The 19,000-nt window shown below is 40.7% G+C and overlaps 1 protein-coding gene across 1 annotated transcript in view; it reads left to right on the top strand.

Annotated features, from left to right (window-relative positions):
* Nucleotides 1-19,000, top strand: part of LRP8 (LDL receptor related protein 8) — a 60,887-nt gene that overhangs the window by 6,145 nt on the left and 35,742 nt on the right. Inside the window, exon 3 of the mRNA XM_065745816.1 lies at nt 18,638-18,766. Within this exon, the coding sequence (XP_065601888.1) occupies nt 18,638-18,766 (129 nt within the window). The remainder of the gene's footprint in view (nt 1-18,637; nt 18,767-19,000) is intronic.

Consider the following 19,000-nt stretch of genomic DNA (forward strand, 5'->3'; position numbering starts at 1 on the left):
GTATGGAATCATTCGGCTTTTTTACAGGAAAGACATTCTAAATTTTCCTCTGGATTTGATTATTTAATGAAAAATAAAAATCTCTAGAGAAAAATAAAAACAAATGCTAGCAAACAGTAACAGCACTGATGGGAACATAAATTAAAGGGATAGAGCAAGTGAAGATCTGAGCTGGCAAACTCTTGCCTAAGGACATCGTATATATAATGAGATCAAGGAATGCAGGCAGCAGAAACTCACCAATTCTTATTTCTTTATCAGATATGTGACATTCTCCTAGTTAAGAGCAGTTGTTATACGGAATGGTACAGGAGGATGTTATGAGAGAGAAAAAGGGAGGCCTGAATTCATATTGCATGTAATAAGGAATGGTTTAATGGAGCAGGTTTAATAAGCAGCAGTCCTGGAAATAGATTATTTTTTTATAATGGAAATGGAATATAAAATGAAATCCGTGAATGTTGGTTTGAAATACAGTGTCAGTTCATGCAGTCTTTCATATTTCGAAGTACATGTCGTTCAGGGAGATGTATCCAAACTTGACAGTTTTATTTTTAATGGGTATTTTCCATGATCTTGGGCACTTCTTGTGCTGCTGATGTGTAATGCTGATCTCTAGTAATACTGATCAGCATGTAATGTTCCTCGCTTGCTATTAAGTTGCATGAAAGCATAATTCTCCAGCTATAGGTATTGCTGACAGTATTGTTCACCCCAGAATTCACAACCCTCTCCTAGCTCCCCATTCACCCCAAAGGAAATTATTTCCATATTATTCATCTTTGATCTGCATCTCGTGCACATCTGACTGAGTTTGGTTACATTACTGCGCTTTTCTGGGAAGTGACTTAATAGACTGTTCCCTGCCCTTGGAGAATTCATTTCTCTTGAAGAAGGGTGGACTGTCTCATTCAGGCCATCATGTACACTGGGCCAATGAACTTCAAACAGGAGGAGGGGGGAAAAAAAAAAGAAAAAAACCCACCACAAACAAACTGGGTCAAATCATCCAGGCACAGCCAGATACCGTATTTCAGAACCTGGGGCAGAAATAGAAAGGATTTTTATTTTTTTCCCAACATTAAGAGCAGATAATTTGCTGATATTGTGTTACGATGATGGGGAATTGTAGTCCCTTCCCATTTCAAAGTTGAAGGCAGTAATACCAGCCTCCTCTTCTGATGGCTGAATGCAGTTCTCTCAATATTTCCTTGTGTGCGGTCTATTACTGTTTTGCCAGGAAATTGGAAACAGCACGATTCTGTGCCTTATCACATCCAAAATATAATTTAAAAAATATTTCATTTTGCATCTCTTGTTTGCTGCTTACCTTCCAAGTGTACTCAGTGGAGGGTTTCAGACTCTTAAAAATTCTGTTCAGTGAACACATTAACAATACTCTAGAGATGGATGAAACTTGTCAGGGCCGGTTAGAAGGACAGTAGTTCCCTACAGATCATATCTTCTGGTCCTGTAAAGATTTCTAGAAGTCTTTTTTTTATCCTAAGTACGTGTAACTCTTCAAATGCTCATAAGCATTTCTACTTTCATCGTCTTATCTCAGCCAAAGTATACTTCCTTCACAAGTGCCTCTGGTTCTGTTATCACTGTAGCACATCTGAATATGTCCAAGTGGGTCCTTGTTGAGCAACCCCAGATTGACCTCAGTATGACAAGGGACACAAAACGGTAGGTACTAACACAAGAAATCTTTGACAGCATGAGAAACCTAATCTAGCTTTTCTTGCATCCTGTTCCTTTTATTGAAGCATGAAATTATCCTTTTACATCAAAGCAAATTCAGCAAGCTCACAGCCTCGCTGTTTATCCTTGGTAGCTGCATAACTTTATTTGTGGCCGTTGAGCAGCAAATTACATCTCCTTTTCGATGATTTACATGGCTTTGGTGGTCTCAGCATTTTACTTACCTAGAGATGCAAGTTAATTTAGGGTATGCGATGATTGTGCTTCAGTTCTACCAGTGCTAAAAACTTTTAAGTAATTCCCTTCTACAGAAAATCAATTTTTCCTTCAAGGGAAGGTGGTTAGAGCTTGTGTTCCCCAAGTGACCTTTTCAGAGGTTCTAGACCATTAGAAGTTATCTGTTGGATCATTTCATATGCTTTTGCTGTTCTTAAGCGAAGTCATCTTGCAAGAAAAGTGCTTTCTTATGTAGCTTTGCAGGATTTGGCATTTGTGGTATTCATATTACCTCAGGTCAGCTCTGAGCTTCTGTTAGTTGACTGTTACAAATATTTGAGTGTTGCCATTTAAATATTTTTCCTGTTGGTCTAATGTGTTGATAGACAGATAGATAAACAGGGAAGATCATAACACGGCTTGATGCTGCCTTTTATGGCTACTGTTAATCTTGCAGTTACTTCAGTGAGAGAGAAGAGCAAGAAAGTGAGGGTTGAACACATGACGGCCTTGTACGCGTAATTATTTGCAAGCCCATGAATATTGAACTGGTAAAAACTGAAGTGGCTTTCAGAAATACTCAAGCAGCTTTTCACTGCCTAACGTTTTTCTTTTTTTCCATTTTCTTCCTGCTTGCCTTCTGAAATTCAGATTGTCACATTTTCCACATTTCAGTACCTTGTGTTTTAATGTCATAATGGGTTTATTGTAGATTGAAGCTGTGATTCTTAATGTTTTAGTTAATAGATATTTTTCCTGTCTTCCTCTCCTTGTGTGGTTATGGGATCATGTTTTCATTCAGGACAAGCTCCCACTGAACTCGTTTGCAGTTTTAATGAGGGTCTCCTGATGCTCCATCCTGCTTCCTTGAGGATTAGGATCATGATTAAGACTGGTTTAATATGCAGCCTCGGCATGCTTTGTTAGATAATTTATGTAACTTAAACCTTGCCCTGGAGATCTTTTGTTCTCTGAAATGCTTTCAGTCGTACTGTGCCCAGGACAAGGCATGGTCACTGGTGGCACTGTCTGCACTTGTGATGCTCACACACATCTTTGCCCTGTGTATTTGTGGGATGCAGCAGACGTCCACAGCTGCCATGTGCCTCAACCAGATCTTTGCTTTAGCAATAGCTTCTAGCCTCCTCTAAGGATGTGATGCACTTTGTATTAAAATACAAGAGGCCTTAGCTCAGTCACTTTGTTAGGCCATGGATGTGTATGTGCTATATTGTATGAGTGCACTAATGCCAGTTAGTGCTCCATGTTTCTGACTTATACCGCTGGACAGGGCATCTTACCACGTCATTGGAGTTCTCCACGTGTACTGTTCTATGGGACTTGAGTTACTGTGTGAAGGCTGAGTGTTCAGTGATAGGTTGTAAATAGTCATTTTTGGTGTGAACATAACCATGCTTCTCCCTCTCCTTGTGGTGCAAGAAGCATGTCTCGAGTGTTGGTCAGCCAGCAATTTCAAATAATATTATACACATATTTAAAATGCACATACACAAAATAATATGTCACTCATGCATTTCAGCAGGTATGTTGGCTGTGTGTAGAATGTGAATGAGAAATAGCAATTGTCATACTAAATTCTGCTAGAATTTATGTTTTTATTTCAATTCCTGCCTTTAGACGTGTGAGAATCAGGCTTGGAGGTGAGCTGGGTGAACCAGCAGGGCTATGTGTAATGAAGAGAAGGTATGAATGGCAGGGGAGCACCTTTTGTTCTCAGCCACAGGTCTGCACACCACTGTTTTTGTGCAACGGCCTGAGCAAATTCAATTAAAATACCATCTAAGCTGTCTGTTCCATTGTCTGAAAATGAAAACGGGAGAGTTTCTTTGTGTGTATATAAAAGATGAAATGTTCCCTTCTGAGAGAGACACTTTTAATAGCAGCAGAGTCTTTTCAGAATCTTTCTATTTGCACGTATGAATGTATGTTAGAGTGAGGATATCTTAAAAATGATTAAGTTTATGTTTGTCTACTTGAATGCTTTTTCTACCCTGAGTTCTTCGTGCTTTGTTGGCCCCTTTGAGTGGGAATTCATATGTTGATAGCTTCACCAGCCCAGAGGAGTTGTCACCTTAATATGGGAAAGCAGCATCTTCATTTTGGCATGAGCTTGGATCCCCGGTTGGTGAAGAAGCGGCTTCTTTGTGGCCATGCAGATATACTTCAGTACTTCAGGTTGGCTTCTTTTCAGCTACTGTGCAGGCAGCATAACACAGAGTGTGACATGAGATGCCTTCACTGTGTGATTTATTTAGTTTTTTTACAGAATTCTGGATGATATTTGTATACTTTGTGCTCGTACAGAACAGAGAGGACATGCAGTAACAGCAGACACAAGGTGCAGTGTCAGTGTTGCAGCATACCTGGGGAAGCTTTACGTTTAAAAGTAGATAAGGTGCAGATTTCTGTGGACAGGAAAAAAAATGTATCACGATGGATTCTTGCAGTTTGCTGGAGACTTGTACAATTTTTCTTCCTATAATTTTTATCACTCATCTTGGCAGGTTTCATTATGTTTGCTCATCTGGGGACCTTTTGAGGCTGTAGGTTCCCTATTGATAAGAAGCACTTTTGCAGCCATAATCTCTTTTACGATGGATGTGGTCTCAGTGCTGCTTGGCTCCTTTATCCTTTGTATAATTCTGTCCCCCTAGTGTTCTGTGGGGCTTTTCCCTCCCTGTTTTGATTGGAATTGGAGTAATCTCTGTCAACCAGAGAAAGAAAATGAGCCTGGGCAGAGGCATAATGAAAGAGCAGCTGCTGATGCAGAGGCTCAGAGAGCCTGGCAGGTTTATGCTTGGACTCTTAGCCACAGTTGAGAGCCTTCTGAAGAGCCTGTGTTTTCACCACTGTTTGTAACCAGCGGGCTCTTGGTGGAGCCCAGCATGCAGTCTGAGAGCATTCCTTCTTCCCCACACTCCGGATATAAAATTCTTTCAGGATTAGCCTGAGAGAGAAAGGGAAGGACCCAGTGTGCCCACGTGTTCCCCATTCTCACTCGTACTCTGGAGCAGAGGCAGCAGCCCTTCTCCAGATGCTGCACCAGAGCCCCTGCAATGCTGGTTCAAATGTGGCTGCCCTGGGCAGGCATTGACAGCAGAGCACCTGCACTGCTGAGAAAGTGGAGATTTGGGGAAGGAGTGGTGGCTGTTCAGTAGCCTGACGTGGGAGATAACTCCAGCTGGGGATTCCTCCTGATGTCTCAGATTTCTTTTACCCTGTGTTTAATGATGCTGCGGCTTTTCAGAGCAGGAACTGAAAAGTAGCTCTGTCAGATACTTCTCTTTCAACTAATGTTTCACTTTTATGAGTATTTGATCACTGATTTACTTGGAAACTGCATGCTAATCAGACAAGTTGCTTCAGTTGGAGATAATTAGTAGAAAATTAAGATTGAATACTATAGATAAAATTTTCTAATCTTCTACATTTATCAGTGTGCACCAAGATTTCATATAGGTTATGTAAAAATGAAAAAAAAAATCCACCAATCAACCTTGTAATATTTGTTTTAATTAAATTAATATGTGAGGAAAAATTAAAGAGCGCTTTGGAAGAAGCAGTTCAAATCTTTCCGCCAGTGAGCTGCAGTGTTGTTGTTTTTCACAAAGGAAACCACATCCAAGTTTCTAGTAGGGCTTTTAATTTTTTTAATCAGTGTTTTCTTCCTAGCTAACACAATATGGTCATTTGCAAGAAACAGCGATGCTTTAGAAGATCACAACAGAAGAAACTACATGGGTTGGGATTTTTGGTGTGGGTATGTTGGTTGTTTTTGGGTTTTTTTGCATAATTGAAGTTTCATTTTGTTTCTGTAATTACCTACCTGCTTATCTGATAGGAAACTCCCCAAAACGACTCCTGATCCATTATTTACAAGCTAGATGGTGAACTAAACTGCCTTTAAGAGATTAAAGAAATATTATCAACTTTAAAGTCACATTTTAAATATTTTGCATTTAATTTATGTACTCTGAGCCCCTTCTAAATAGTACTTCTGCCTGATAACCACCCGAGCACTTTGCAGATGGTGATTATTTCAGCACCAAGATGTGTGTGAAGTTCTTCAGAAAATAAATCAAACATGGCTCTGTTAACAGTGCTCAGCATTTCCCTTGTAATTAGATATTTGCAGCTGAGTGTAACTGAAACCAGAGGGGTTCTGCCCAGACCCACATAGCTGCTTTCTAGCAGTACTTACATTGTGGTGGAGTTACTTGTGTGTGTTTTAAAGTAAATTTATATGAGAACAGAAACAAGTGAAGTGAGAGGGCTAATGAAATGGAGAACAGGAGTAGAATAAAGATGACAGCCATAGGGTCAAAGTGGTCTTGATATGAGGCCAAGAATGGCTTGAACGTTACGCTTCTAAATGTACACAGATGCATCATTTGCTACCAAGGTTATTAAAGGATTGGCAGAAGAAGCCTTTGAGAAGAAGCTCAAGCAGGAAGACTAGGAGGACATCAGTGCAGGGGGCCGAGCAAGCAGCAGAAGAGGTAGGGAGATGGAAGGAAGGGATGGGAGAAGCAGAAGTCTGTGCCAGTGGCAAAGCACAGCTGGTTTTGCTTTACATGCTAGGGTAGTGGTGCGCAATAAGGATATCAGTCTGGGCTTGCACGACATTGCTGAGGAACACTGCTGAAACACAAAGGGACTGGAGGTTAGTGAAGAGGTTCTGTGTGTCACCATGTACAAAAACAAAGTGATGTGATTTTGTCAAAGCTGCTCATGTTGGTGCCATTGCATCTTTCTACGTGGTTGGATTAAGTCTGTTTATATTGTTAGGGCTGTAAGTTGTGGCTGAATTGGTCTATGGGATTAAATTCTCCTAACTTTGATACTCTTCTTCATGTAATTTCTTGACAGACCTTTTATTAACTCAGTAAGATTTGACACTGAAAATTTAACATTGTTCTTTCACAGTCCCTGACTTAGATTTTCTTTATATTTATTTAATGAGGTATCTTCTTAATTTACCATTTTCTAAGAAGTGAAGGTAAGGAGTGAAGTCCAGACTTCTGGAAGTGCACAAGGAAATACTCGTGTGGGCTCTCGTCAGCTTTTAAATCTACCTTTTCTGGGTGCTAAGCAGTTTCTTCTAAGCTGACCATCCTAAATTAATCGTTTCTGGGAAGCAATTTATTTTGCAGACTATTTCTGTAGTGCTAGTGGGAAGGGTGGCATCTGGCCATGGCCATGCTTTAATATAATGTGTATGTGCATCAGTATTTTAGCGAGGGCAGTGAGGTGCACAGCCTCGGACAGGGACTGAGCTTCAGCAACTTCTTCAAACCCAGCAGTGTGAGAGAAGGAAAGAGGGGAAAAAAAGAAAAAAAGGTTTGAAATCTGTGCAGCCTTTATTCACAGATGATCCTTTCCATATGTGCTCTCAGCATTTGCATCTAATCCGTGTTGTAGATGAACTTTGTTGTCCTGAAACTTCAGGGTCACCACTGCTACTTCTAGTTGCTATTGGTCGGGGAGTGTGGGTATTTGAGTTGTCTGGAAGTCATTGTGGTCTCAGTCCTGGTTTACAGTCCTTAAGCTACTGCCTTTGGAACCATTCCTTGTTACTTTTTGTGAGTTAGTAATCTTGGTAGTGACATTTTCCAGGAGAAATATTTGAGCAATATTATGTCAGCATTATGAGGAAAAAGATTATTCTTGTTCTTATTTTCTTTAATTATGCTGATGTAAACAAAAAACCTTTTGAAATGCATAATTATCCTTACAAAGGGTACTTGCAATGAGAAGTGGAATGAGAAGTGGAATAAAGTAACAGATCTAGACTGTACTGCTGGTCTCATGTTAGTGGTGGTTTGAGGTCTGTGCAGTTGTGAGTCTTAACGTGCAGGATTTCACTGAATCTAGTAGTAAGTTCTGCATTACTGTTTCCTTCCACCAGCTAGCGAGCGAGGAGTTTCCAAGGATGTGACTTTTGTTTTCTTTACAAGATGGGAGCATGTTATGTTTTCATTATGTGGTGTAAAACATTTGTCATTACTTTTTAAGTCTGGTTTCGGGAGACAGCATTTAGACTTCATTTAGTGACATAAATCAAAGAATTTTTCTCTTTCCTTACAAATATTTTAAGAAATTATGAGGTGGTGTTTGTGGTGATTTCTAAATACCAGGGAGACGACCACTGTGAAAATATTTCAAAGGAAAATAGCTTGGAGCTATAAAATTTTGTTTAGGAAAGGCCAATTTAAATAATCTTAAAGAATAAATAATTTCCAGTCATACATAATAAATGGAGTAGAGACCATCTAGAACTGTGTGCAATAATTGAAATTTTAAAAAATTGAATTCATGTGCTGTGAATTTCACATTTGTGAGATAAGTTCTTTCTCTTTCGTAGCCTAGGAACAATTCTGCACGTTCTTCCCCTTCGCTTGGATGTTTTCATTTATCTTGTATGTTCCTGGCTTGGAAGAAGTGTTTTCTTCCAAAAAGTGTAAAACAGCTTCCAGTGGAAGCTGTTGTGTAACATATGTCCCAGAAGGAGTGAATACATCCCTGCCTGCTCTTCAAATATTTTGAGAACTAGGGCTGATGTTTCAGGCTTTCAAGACACATTTTCTCTCCTGCTGAGCCAAAGAAAAGAATTTGATAGTTCAAACCCATGTACTTGCAGTCTTTCTCCGTACTTAAGTGTACTAACTCACTGTACCAGGGATCCTTAGATGTCAAAATGAACTGGATAGAGACACAGGAGAGGTCTGAGAGAAAAAAGGAAGAATGGTAGCATGCAGCTTTTGTGTAATGACATGATGTATGCTTTATGGATGCCATGGTTGACACGTGCCAACACACATAAAGAAAAGATGTCTATTGAAAATCTGGAGCTCCTGTACAGGGCGTAGTTTTTATGTGCCATTGGGTAAAGCCATGTTATGACCTGAACCTAGACACTAATGATGAGGCTGGGCAAAGCAAGTCAGGTTGTTTTGTTGATTTAAAGTCACCAAGAGTGCCTTATATCGTCATCATCTCAAATATTCTCACAAAATTGATTTGTGATTTTTCTGTATGTTTTGGTTCATTGAGAATAGACTATTTCAAAAGAGTGCTGAGTCTGGATGCTGGGTGATATATAGGCTCTTCTGCGTGACCTCCCAGTGATACCTTCATTGATGTAACTGATGTCAGGAGGCTGACATATTCCAGTAATGCATTTGAACATTGGTATGAACACACTTCTCCAGGGTTATTGGTGTTATTTCAAACAGTAACTAATAGGTGTTTGATTTTGCTGAGCTCACATGGCTTCTTTTGGAGTGTGGTGTTTTTTCCTCATTCTGTTGGGGGAATTCTTCAGGTTTTCAGACAGTTCCAATAATTCCAGTTGCATTTTGGGTAGCAGATAAGAGATTGTTTTGTGTACGTTTTGAGGGATGTAATGGTTGAGCTCAGCCTGCATTGTTAACCCCAGCCTGGGATCATCAGAAGCATGTGTTGCTCCAGGCTTAGGCTGTAATTGTGATACAGATGAGAATATCTGCCAGGCTGTCCCTTTCCTCTTGTAAAAGCCGATTAGCAGACTGGCATCTGTTTTCTTTGGGGAAGTGGCACAGATGCCCATACTGCAAAGGAGCTGACTCACTGCAGTGCAGCTGACCTTTCTGCAAGGCATAGCATGATTAATGGCAAGTGCTTGCCAGTCATCTCATGCCCCTGGTGTTACCAGACAGAGATGACAGCTTCTTGCTTCTCTGGTTGTTAGTGTGATGTTGAGCAGGTGTTTTGGGGTCTTCCAGCAGAGCTCTTGGACTGTTAGATCCTCTCCCCTTGAGATCCACCTGTTTCTCTCCTGCAGGTGGAAAAACCTCCATAAAGAGTGTCTCATTGTTAGAGAAGGCTTTGGAAAGGTTAGACACAGTGAGTGCAGCAAGCAGTTTAAAGTTCTGACATCAGACTCCCTCAAGTCGTGGGTGACTGGAAATGAAATTATACCTGACCTGCATAGGAAATGAGGTGTACTGTCAACTTGAAGGTCATCAAAATAGCTTGGTTTAGCCCAAATTGGACCCCGTGCACAGGTGACAGAGCCTTGTCTCAGAGATCCATTCTATCACTTTTAATTATTGTAAGTTAGAAAGTCTTCCTGCTGAAAAAGTTAAAAAGCCCATACCAACCCTTAAGACCCCAGTGCGTTGTACTACATTTCTGTGAACTTTTACCCCCTTGCAGATTCTTGCAAATAAAGAGAACTCGGTCTCACTGCATTAGCAAATAGCTAAGGTGTGGTGGTAACACGTGTTAAACTGAACTTCAACACGTGTTAAATTAAACAGCTGTCTGAGATGGTAAAAGACAAAGGTAGCTGCTGTAAAGCAGAAAGCTTCTTATATATGGGGGTGTGATCAATCTGACAAGGGTCACAGAATTGCAGAGTTGGAAAATGTCTTATTAGGAGGTGATTTGGGTTTTTTTTGAAGAGGGAGTTGAGAGACCTTATGGATACACACCTGTCTGCTTAGAGGAGGGGTTTCCTCATATGGTTGTTTCCTTAGGCTAGCAGTTTGATACTGTGTCCAGAAGCTGAAACTAGATAAGAGAGGTAGAGATAAGGACTAGAACTAGAGATAAGATACTGCTCTTAACAATAGTAATAAATAAACAAATGGACTTGCTTGTCCAGAAATCTTTAGCAATTGAAGTCTGTAAATCAAAATTGCACCTGTCTTAAAGAAGTGCTGTCACTGAAATGGCGTGTTGATGTAGAAACTGCATGCTTTTGCTGTGCCAGCACTTGGTGATCTTAATGGTTTCGCAGCTTTCAGATGTGGGAATTTGTCTCAGCTGGTGCAGAATTCAGAGAAGCTGCATGGTTTTACGTGAAAACATTTGGCCCAGATGCTGCAGGCTGTGCTGAACTCTGCCACCGGCAGTCAGTCCGTCTGGGAATTACTCATGCAATCCAGATCACTGTGAAGGAGTTTGCAGGGTAAAAATAGCCTCCTTCGTTTAAGGGAAAATAGTTCATGGGTGAGGTAGAGCCACTCTTCCCCAATGGCAAGCTGCAGCAGGGCCTGCAGTCAGCCAGAGCCCATACAGGATGCTGCCTAGATGTTTCCTTGTAGCTAGCATCTAAAAACATACAGGACAGCTGTATGAGCTAAAGATTAGCTTTAACCATCCTAAAATTTGGTGTCCGTTTCTCTGTCCCTGCTGCTTGCAGAGCTCCCTGCCAGCCCAGCACTGCCCTCTGAATGCTGTGGGCAAGCAGGGCTGGTGCTGACCATCATAGGTATCAGTGAACCCTTTTTCTGTTCTGTGAGGCTTGGAGATAATGTCTTTACTCAACAGATAAGAATGAAAGCCAAGTGAGAGGGAGTTTACATTTTGAGTGGTCCTACATGGAGCATGAGGTTGCACTCAGTAATACTTATGGGTTCCTTCCAGCTTGGGATATTCTGTGTCACACGGATGAAAGATGTAACTGGTGAGATTTGCACTGTGCATAATCTCACTGCCTGCTAAACAGATTGACAGCAGAGTTCTCATGGACATAATTATTCTTCATCAAGCAGGAGTTATCTAATACATAATGATACTTCTGTGCATCTCTGATCTGCATGAAATATCCTCTGAGATAGCAAGACTGTGCTGCAGATAGAAAGGCATTTCCTGACACTGATGGGCTTTGCAGCTGGGCCCAGCTTGCACTGCCTTCAGGATTGGGACTACTGCAAAGCTAGCAAACACAGAGCAGATCCCTTGTCTGAACAAACTGGCTTGTTTCCTTCTGATCAAAAGTTCTTACTGAAAGGTGCAGCTTGGATTCTTTAAAGCTTCTTATAATAGGCTATATTTAGAAATGAGAAGAATATATTATTAATTATAAGGATGCTGTAATGCCGAGAGGATGTTTAATCTGTGCCCTTGATGAATGAAAGTACTGTACTGAAGGAAGGTTATGCAATTAACAGCAGATTCATTAGTTCATCAGATACCAAACTATCCCTATCTTTAGCATAATACTAGAATATACAACAACTTCCTTGTTATCACTTAAGTGATAATAGGTGGCATCACTGACACAAAGGTGAACATAATACAGTTTGCATATAAATTATCTGCCAGTTATCTGAATGGGTGCAAGCAGTACATAGCCACTTACTGTGAGGAGTTCTTTCACGTGGTTTGTTCCCACAGCACCCCTTTTACAAAGTTAGCTGGCCAGTGAGTTCATCCCTGCATCACTGTGGATGCTTGCTTTGGTCTCTTTAGTACTTTCAAATCCATAGTCCACACAGGCCCTGTAGAATGGGTAAAATGAAGCCACTTTGCAGAGGCACTTCTCTCACTTTGGTGTTTTTTAGGCATACTTTCAAATCTTCCAGTATGATTTTTTTTTTTCCTATCTTCAGTTTATGACTGACGTCAATAAGTTGATTTTTCATAATTGCTTGATACAGTCTGATGGACTGTTTTTTTAAGCTATGCCTAATTTAGAACTGAGGATTAATTTGGCTCTGAAGTGAAGAAGACACGAGCTTCATTGTGCCTGAATGTGTCTGAAATGTGCCTTCTTCTGCAGTTTCCTTCCGGATTTGTTGTAATAAGATTGGAACACTTTCATTTACTGTGGGGAATTCTAGGAGTTTGTGTATGGGAAGGTAAAGAAACTAGCAGCTCTCATTGGCTGCTCAGCCTTCAGCCTCGTGGGTTTCTTAGCTCCTGGTGCTGTGTTCATCCACTTTTCTTAAGAACTGTGGTGCTGACCAAGGGGATGTGGCTGGTGGACTTACTGCTAGGCTTCTTTCTAGAAATCATCTTTTAACAAATCAGGGTCACAGTGCCACAGAGTTGAAGCAAGGTTACAAGACTCTGTATCAATAAACCCAAAATGGGCACGGAACATTGGTGCAAGGGAGTATTTTGTTGCTGAGTCTTTAGTGGAGAAGGTTGATGTTGATAAAGCTTCAATGTATTATTTAAACCTAAAGCCTACAAATAAAGAAAAAAAGCATTACTGTACTGCTACAGATTGAGAGAGTATAGTTAGTACTTGTGTTTCTGTGGAGCCCTTTCCACAGTCCTTGCTAATTCAGGTCATAAGGGATAGGCTTCATAAATCAGTCCTTCAGAGTTGGGGCTGGTGTGCCCATGGGACACTTGGATAATGGGAGTTAGGCTGTCCTTTGTACGCACAGAGCTGACACAGCCAGGCTGGTACCTGAATAGATGACAGAAGACTCCTAATAAGTCACATGTCAGTGGAGGAAGGCTAAGGCAGTTGTTCCCAGCTGCACACCTCTGCTCCTCAAGGCCATCGTGAGTGCAGAGAGCTGCATTCAGCAGCTCAATGCATCAATTTGTCAGCTGTGAGAAAGTTGGAAAGTTGTTCAAGAATCTGTTTGCTCACAAGGCTTTGGAGTCACTGAACTAGGGCACCAGACAAGTTTTCCTGTAAAAAATGGCATTTCTCAGGGTTAATTAGCAGACTTCCATTCTTGGCTGGCTTGTGCTACCTTAACCTCCTGACTCTCATTTCTTCCTTCATGCTCTTCTTTCTTCCCATAGCATGTCTGTTTGAACTTCTCTGATTTCCAGCTACATTGCTCCCAGTTTGTGTGCTGGGTCAGCTGTTACCTTTGAGTATTTTATTCTCCTAAGAGCTGCCTGAATCAGAATTGCCTTGACAGCATCATGCATCACTAATTATGGGGGATCACAGTGGACTGTGATAAATTTTAAAGGTACCCTGTAGCCAGACTCAGGTTTGCATTGTAGGCATCCCTGGACTGATTAGAAAAAAAATCACAAATGTGCCACAATTGCTGTGAGCTTTAGTAAGGAAAGCCCTTCATGACCCGTGCAGATGACTCAAGTCCCAGGACATGAAACTTGATGATTTGTTGCTATAAAACCTGATGCCATTTGTCTTTTCAGCCCGCTATAGAAAGATCTTATCTCTTTGGGTCGGGCACGCTTTTTAGTAACCTGTTAGAAGTATCTGGTGCTGACCCTGAAACTTGCTTTCTTCATTAATATTGTTTGTATTGTCTGCTTATAACGTATCTTTCTCATAAAAGCTACCTAGCTTTTATTTTGATAGTTAACCTGTTTCAACAATTAGAATTAACCATAGGATTTTGATTATTTCACTCTAATCATATGATATTTAGATGCTAATCACAAAGGTGATAGTCTGCACAAGGGCACAGTACATGCTCTCTGTTATAGACATCCTAAACCTTTTGTACATTTAGCCTATTTTAGCCCTCCCTGCTCTAGGTAGGAGTTGGATGACTGTTTCATTGATGACTCCTAATTGAATTTTTTTTCTTTTTTACAGGCACATGAGAACAAGCTTAGTAAGATCTGTACTATGCAGTGCAGTGGATTTAAATCTCCATAAATCCTTTTTCATTCATCCAGGAACTTCTGAACATAAATCACCATCATAGAAATCTTACCATATAATGTTGCTTTTTATCAGGTTTATCAACTGTTAAGGCTTTTTAAGACATGATTCATTTTAAAGTTACATTTTTGTAGTAGCATTTCCTAATTTGTCTTCCGAGTTCCCTATGGCAATATATGTTCAAAGTCTGAAGGTAATGGCCTTAAGTTAACTATCTGTCTTTGTAGGATGAAAATAGGTTTTCACTGTTACCCTGCCTTTACATGCTCACACAAAGGTTATTGCACATATTCCAAAATGTGGACTTGAGTGGCAAGCAGCTCCCATTCCCCAATCCTGGGAAGTGGTGTTGCAGTGTGCCCTAATTCTGACCTGCAGGGATCATCCTGTGCTAGCTGGTGGCTGTCAACAAAGACATCAGTTGTGGTAGGGGCTTGGTCTCATTCCAAGTCTCTGAGTGATGCAGCCTTAATTCATGTAAGCCACTGTTCGTGCCTTTCATTTTGGCCTGGGCTGGTTTCAACTGGAAACACAAAGTCATCTTCATTTCTCAGTGTTCTCAAGTGTATGCCTGTTGTAAGTATGGTCAACAAACAAAATCTGTTTCAAGTCAGTTGCACTGACTTGAGTAGAAACTGTAAATTTACATCAGGTTGGTCGTCCCAGCAGGGTTACTGTCAGTGTGACATAAGGTGAAGTTCACTGCTGAATCTTAAACTTTTGTGGGAACAGTTCTTTATCATTGCTTTTGGTGCATTCTGTGTTTGCACATGGCTCCAAGTGCAAGCACCCACAGAAGCTGTGTGTTAGCAGAGTTCCACTGAGGTCATGGTGTGCTCTGTGCACCAGTGCCACCAAAGAAATTCCTGAGATACATCCATCACAGATATTGCTGCTCCTATGCATGTCCTCAGTGGAAACGGGGTTTTGTTTGATGTTTTGGGTTTGGCTTAACACAAGGAGGGAACAAAGGAGGTCATCAAAATAAAACACATTTATGTAATGCTCTGAGCTGAAAATCTGATGTGTCTTGTAGGGTTAAGTGGAGGAAACTACAGCAAAAGCAAGTTTTTCTGAACTAGAGGGGACATGGGTGAATGGTGTAGAAGGCACTGTTACGCTCATCCATGTTGAGATGGGAGAAAAGGCAAGAGAGAATGCCACCACAGAACTGGTGAACTCACACACCTTCAGCTGCAATAACAATTGCATTCACAAGATGGATTTTGAAATGTTGTTATGCATCCCAGAAAATTCAGTGGAGATGTATCGGATGGAAGTCAGTAGTGACTGTAGACTGTAATATACATTCATATCTATAATATGCTATATATATGGTAACTTGTGACTGAGATGTTTTTTCAAACTATACATCTCCAGGAATTGTGATTTCTGAGTCCTGAATTTCCTAAAGCAATCTCTGCCCTTTGAATCCCTTCCTATCTGAACAGTGCTCGTTTAACAGTTGTGTTTGTCTTGGATGGAAACACAGAGGACAAGTATAAATGTATATGTTGTTCATGGTATATCTCTGACGTAGGACTTCCAGCTATGACAAAAGAAGGTTGGTATTTGAGGAGAGAGTTCCTTGCTAAAAAAACAAACCTTCCTTTAACAAAGAGCAACTAAACCATTATTGGGGTTAATAAGGTAGAAATTTTAAGATCTGTGCTGTGTGTAGCAGTAGAGGTTTTGAGAAGCAATTAAATGGCATGTCCAAATGAATTAAACCATCTTAGTATAGTAGTTGCTCTGTTCTTTTTCTGCTTTTTTTTCTGAAGAACCTTGGATAAATGCAGGGGCAGTCTGGAGAGGATGGGAAGCTATTTCAGAACAGACTGAGAAACTGTCCAGACCTGTAAGATGATGAGTTTCCACAAAGGGGAGTTCTTTTCAGGGTGTTGATGAAAAATCTTGTGGGTTTCCCACCAGTAGAAGCTGCTTAATTACATTTTGTGTATGCTCCTAGAGTACCTGTTTGGTGAGAACCTGACAGACGGTCTTCTGAAAGTAAATCAATTCTGTTTTCTTGGGCTTTCTTGAATATACATGATGTCCGGAGCCTGAAAAGCACAGCAGTGGCACAAGAGGAAGCAAACAGTGGGGCGCCAGTTAGGCTCTGTAGTTCTGTGAAAGACTTTGTAGCCTCATGTAAAGAAAAAGAATAATGTGCCATTGGCGGTAGTGAGTAAATGGAACCTTCTTGTCTTCTTTGCTCTTGTCTCCTTATAAATAAACCATTGTTGTCCATCCTTGGCATTTGCAGTTCATTGTGATAAATTGGTGCTGATGTGTCTGACATTTCAACTGAATTGTTTAATGGTGCTTTTCTGAAAAGACAGGCCTTACTGTAGCTCCAGTTGGTCCAGACTATATCCAGGGTAAGCACTCACTCTTATGTATGGTGCTAACTCTTTCCTTTCTGGGAAGGTAAAGAGGAAAGAAGAAAGTAAATATTTTGGTCACGTAAGTCCAGAAGGTCTGGTGCTTGTGTAAGCAGCATGCAGAAACAGAAATGTAAGTCTGGTTTTCAGCTGCTAAAAGCCCATTTCATAGCACCAACACTGACACTGAGTTCACCTGCGCTTCTGCAGTGTCTCCAGTTGAAAATAGCAACCTTGCTGAAATAATGCAAAGTGTTTTCATCAGAGTTGTGCTTCCAGTTTTATGCAGAATCCTCTATCTGTTGCCTGCTAGTGCTTACAGACTGTTGGCTTCCGTGCAGTGACGCTTAGGTGCAGAAACCATTGAAATGCAGAGATTGGATTAACTGCGAGCAAAAGCAGCTTCTTTTGCTGCATCCCTGCAAGTTCAAGCTTTCATTTACATTTTTTAAATAACTGTAATTACTCTGTCTGTGAGATGAATAACATAGAGATCGTTTTCCATAAATAGGAGTCTTCTGTCCATGCTTCTCCAAACCTTTCAGCCTGCCAAAGCTATTATGTGCCCAGAGCACCCAAGTGAAAGTAAAGCCCACTTAGGCAGTGACCAGTAAAGGAGCTAACTGATGATCTCAGTGTTACGATGGCATTTTAGAATTGTATTTCACCTTCTTTAAAATCGGGTGTGTGGAAAGTCTTCTCACCTGTCCTCACCCACTTATTTCTCGATGCAGGAAAAACAGAAGCCCTAAGTAGGATCTCTTCCCTACCGCCTCACTTTAGATCATGCAGCATTCAGTAGCGTTACGTAGGTGTGTCATGAGCAAATTTCAACAGAAATGCTTTTCTGCCCCCCGTTACAAAACTTTGTTACGTCTGTTATTAACTGTTTGCCTGTGGCAGGACCTAATTTTTCGTGACGTATTAGTTGCCCACAGCTTCTAGAAACTGCTTTTGAAGGGCTCCAAGGCGCTGAGAAGATGAAGTGGTTTAAATGGAGTGGTTAAATGGTGCTACTTTTAAGTGGTCAGTCGATGCTCTGAGGCTGTGAGAGAGCCCTCTGATGCCTTGAGCAGGTGGAAAGAAGGGCATCATTTTCATCCTCTTGTTCAGTACTTGGAAAGCAGACAAGCTTTCCATTAGTTTCTTTACCAGGGTAGCATATCATGAAAGACATTTTCAGTTCTTGTCCAGAATTTAAGGTTTTATTTAGAATTTAGGTTCCTTCATTTTCAGTCGGGCTGCAGCCACATATTGCATTATAATTATTAAAACCTATGGAAAAACTATTTGGAAATGTATCGTTTTGAGCAGAAGAGTTGATCTGCATAATAAACAAATCCTGCCAAACTGGGTGAGGATTCCAGAATACTAAACAGTGTTGGAATGATTGAGCGTCAGCACGCAAGGAGCCTTGTCACAATAAATGTAGATCTGTTGCTCTTTACATGAGTATGAAAAAAAAAAAAGGGGGGGAATTTTGGCAGTGCAGAATGGCTATAAGGAGAGAATAAGTTTCATAGCTTATGTGGTTCCACATAAACTCGGCAGGAGTTTTTCATAGTTATATTCTTTGGATGTACTTGGGATTTATGCTTCTGGGGTCTTTCTGTGTCTCCATGTCTTAGATCACAGTCTCCTTTAATTTAGGCAGTTAGGTTTTGTTTTAGTTGGTTAGTTCATTATGTTTGCATGCTGCTGTATGGTTGTGTTCCTAAAGCAGGGTGGCTGGGTCAGGCACGTGCTGAGGAGCAGGCTGTTGATGCATTTCAGGGAGCATGTAAGCAGACAGACCTGAAAACCGTGGGCTCCACATTTCATTACAAGTCTCAGGATTGAGCCATACAAAATGAAAGTAACTTAAAAAGTGCAAACAGTGTTAGCAATGTCTAGAAATATGCTAAACTTGTATGTTTTTTCTTTATTTTTCTAGCCAAACAAGTATGTCCAGCTGAAAAAATCAGCTGTGGAGACTTAAGCAACAAATGTATCCCATCGTCCTGGAGATGTGATGGGCAGAAGGACTGTGAAAGCGGTATTGATGAGGCTGGATGTGCTCCTGGTGAGTTGGAGAAATACTTTAATACACATGCAACGTCTCCCCTTAGGACTATGAAAGTTTTAGAGTGATTATTACAAATTGCATGTAAAGGGATGACTTTTCTGCCAACAAAATTCATTCATTCTACATTTGCAATGCTAAGTAGTGTGTCTTAGAAAAAGATGTGAACAAGGGATTCTACAGTTGGAGATGGATGGAGCATATAAAGGGAACTCTATGGAGAACTAAGTATTC

Source organism: Cyrtonyx montezumae, unplaced genomic scaffold, assembly GCF_038088225.1.
Source record: "Cyrtonyx montezumae isolate F1298 unplaced genomic scaffold, pur_monq_1.0 scaffold_1, whole genome shotgun sequence".
Lineage (NCBI taxonomy): Eukaryota > Metazoa > Chordata > Aves > Galliformes > Odontophoridae > Cyrtonyx > Cyrtonyx montezumae.